This window comes from Gossypium hirsutum, chromosome A05 (assembly GCF_007990345.1).
Source record: "Gossypium hirsutum isolate 1008001.06 chromosome A05, Gossypium_hirsutum_v2.1, whole genome shotgun sequence".
Classification (NCBI taxonomy): Eukaryota; Viridiplantae; Streptophyta; class Magnoliopsida; order Malvales; family Malvaceae; genus Gossypium; species Gossypium hirsutum.
Genome location: NC_053428.1, coordinates 4791992 through 4795236, shown reverse-complemented (window position 1 = coordinate 4795236; position 3245 = coordinate 4791992). Strand labels below are relative to the sequence as shown.

At 37.3% G+C, this 3245-nt stretch overlaps 1 protein-coding gene across 1 annotated transcript; it reads left to right on the top strand.

The window, feature by feature from the left end:
- The first annotated feature begins 564 nt into the window (after nt 1–564).
- On the top strand, nt 565–2301 carry LOC121229239 (dehydration-responsive element-binding protein 3). Its single transcript, XM_041112932.1, has one exon. The coding sequence runs from the start codon at nt 1244–1246 to the stop codon at nt 2036–2038; it is 795 nt and encodes a 264-aa protein (XP_040968866.1). The 5' UTR covers nt 565–1243; the 3' UTR covers nt 2039–2301.
- The last annotated feature ends 944 nt before the right edge of the window (nt 2302–3245 follow it).

The window sequence follows — 3245 nt, the reverse complement described above, 5'->3', positions numbered from 1 at the left end:
AATTTCAGCACCATGATCTTAACTTGGTAGATGCGAACAACATATATCTAGAAACCATAACATAAATTTAACAATTTTAGTGTTGTGATATCTTAACTAAACTGGTATATGTCTGATCATTCATCGAAACCCTAATTCTGAAATGGGTTAAATTAAACAAGGGGTTGTGAAAGTGAAGTCTTTAAAATATCAGAAGCAGCATTTATTCTTACAGTGGCAGATCAGACCGATTGAAAATATCAGTTTCAGGTTGCTTCCAACTTGTGACCCCAATTAAATGTAGGCCTCAAGTTTTATTTATTTATTTCCTTTTAAAAATACAAGTTGATTTTAAAAACATAGTTTAGTTACCATATCAAGAATCAATCATGAAAGCCAAAAAAATCTACATGATATTATAATGTAATACAATCAATCTTTAAGAACTGACAGCACTTTACACCCTAGAAATGGCTACCTCGCAAAACAAATTTATAAGTTTATATTAAGACAATAGTTTCATATATATATATCATTATATATTCGTAGCAAACAGAAAACAAAATCTAAAGAGAAATGGGTGAAAATGGTGACAAAAGGAACAATGAAATCGAGTTGGAGATGGAGAAGAAGATAAGGAAGAGGGATAAATGAACAGTGGAGAAAGTAGTAAAAGAAAGAAGCAGAGAAAAAGGAAGAAATTAATGGAGGTTGCGTGGTACTAGAGAAAAGGACCCCATCGAACCATAGGTGTAAGCAGGGTGACCCATTTCTTTTGTGGGTCTTATAGACCATTTCAGCTTTCTCTCTCAATGCTTATAAGTGTTGTATGAGTCATTGGGAAATGATGGAGAAAAAAAGGCAAATTTAGCTTAAATAAAACTCTCTCTCATCGTGTCTGTTTGTGTATGACCCCTACCATCCCTTCGTCCCGTTTTCTTTGCTCGCCTAAGTGCTCTCTGCTCTGCTTTCCTTCTCTCACATATCTCAAATCTTCAAAAGCTAACACTTTCTCGGTTCAATAATATTAGTTCCTCAACATTTCTCTAAAACAACAACTACTTCCCCGTTCATCACTGTCACTTCAAGTTTACTCTGTTTTGGCAGCAAAGAACTACAAGGACCTCCCTGTTTTTTGCCTGCCTCTGGGTTATACTGTACTTTTCCTTTGTACGTTAAAAGAAAAAAAAAAGAAAAGGAAAATCTGTTGTCAAGTTAGTTGCAGTCTTAGTGGCTCCAAGTCACCACTTAGAGAGGGGGGAAAATGACTGAGCAGCAAAATTCAGAAACAGAGTGCAGTTCCAACTCATTGTCTTGGCCTCCACTATCACCTACATCGCCTGGGGCAACTCATTCACCTCATCCTAACTCGCTCCCTAGCTCAACCACGACTCTAAATGGTAAACCTGAAACCACCTGTGATACTAATAGAAAGATGAAAAGAATGAGGGATTCAAGCAAGCACCCAGTTTACCGTGGCGTCCGAATGAGGAGCTGGGGCAAATGGGTGTCAGAAATCCGCGAGCCACGCAAGAAATCCCGCATTTGGCTCGGTACTTTCCCTACTCCAGAAATGGCAGCTCGGGCACACGACGTGGCCGCTTTAAGTATCAAAGGCAACTCAGCCATTCTCAACTTCCCTGAACTCGCCAACTCTTTACCTCGACCCGTGTCATTAGCACCCCGCGACGTCCAAGCTGCGGCAGCCAAAGCTGCCCAAATGGGAAACTTGGACTCCCCATCACCTTCCACTACATCATCATCTTCCACTTCAACATTGTCATCATCGTCATCCCTATCCTCTTTGGTTTCTCACTTGGACTTATCTTCAGCGTCAGACGAATTAACCGAGATAGTGGAGCTACCAAGTCTAGGGACAAGTTACGAGTCGGTGGAGTTGGGGAGTGAGTTTATATTCGCAGACTCGATGGACGGATGGTTTTACCCTCCACCATGGCTTGAAAGCATGGAAGACTGTGAGTACGTTTGTAATCAGTTAGTAGTACCCGAGAGCGTTTTACAAAACGGCTTCAAACAAGGTTTGCTATGGGATTATTAGTACTTTTTTTCTTTGTTCCTTTGGTGGTTTGTGAATGTGATGTGTGTGTGTGTGTGTGTGTGTTTTAAGCCCTTTTGCTTTTTCTTTGAAGGGCCAAAACTCTTTGTCATTTTCTTTGTCTCTGTTTATGTGATCTCTTTCAATGAATTCACAATGTACAGTGCTTATAATGGGGAAGTCATAAGATTTCTTCCCTTTTTGAGGACCTGAAATAAAAAGCCTCTCTTCCTTCTTTCTCTCTTGAGAGAGAGCATTAAGTTCAACAATGAAAACTCTCTGTTTCTGGTTTTTTTTTTTTTGTTCAAGGGAGAGAAACGGACTATCTAATCTTGTTTCACATCAACAGCTGGAAAAAGGGAAATTATACATAAAAACAATTTAATCAAATCAAATCAAGGAAAGAAAAAGGAATTATGCTAAAAAAATGCTTTTAAAATTCAATCAAACATGTAGTAAAAACAGGGCCCTGCCACCAAATTCCCCTTGCCAGATGTCAGGTGGTTGTAAAGGTATTTTAAAATTGAATTTATTATACTATATTTGAATATTATTTTTAATGAATTGCCCTCGTGCATATAAACGCTTCTTATTTTGGAAGAAAAAGAAATAAAATATCAAACCAAATTATGTGTTCATCGAATATTGATTGATGAATTAAAGCTAAAAAGAAAGTTCCTAATAATCAAAGGACTGTCTCTTAAAAAAGAAAAGATGTAATGGATACGTCAGAACTTGATTCAATAATGTTGATGTCCAAAACGAAACTGTCTCTTCTTTAGCATTTACCACAACTCCTTTTTTTTCTTTTCGTTTGTTAATAATATTTCACAGATAAATTATTTTATATTTAACAAAAAAGGGGTATGGAATATTTTTAAATACAATGATGGATACCTCAATAGTTTATTTACGTGTTTCATGGTTGACCTCAATAGTTGAGATGGATAGCATTATTGCCGTATATATTCACCTCTGCATTTAAGCCAGATCACGCCCACGTACGTTCCCCCACAATATTTTGCTTTTCTTATATATGATCATGGGATTATGATATTAGATTTTCTTAGCCCTATGCTTGCCATTTGTTACCACCTCACTTCTTCTTCTTCTTCTTCTTCTTTTTTAATAAAAGAATGTTTGGGTCTCTTTTTCCTTTTTACCCACAAGATTATCTTCTTTTGGGGGGCTATAATACAGTCGGGCAAAT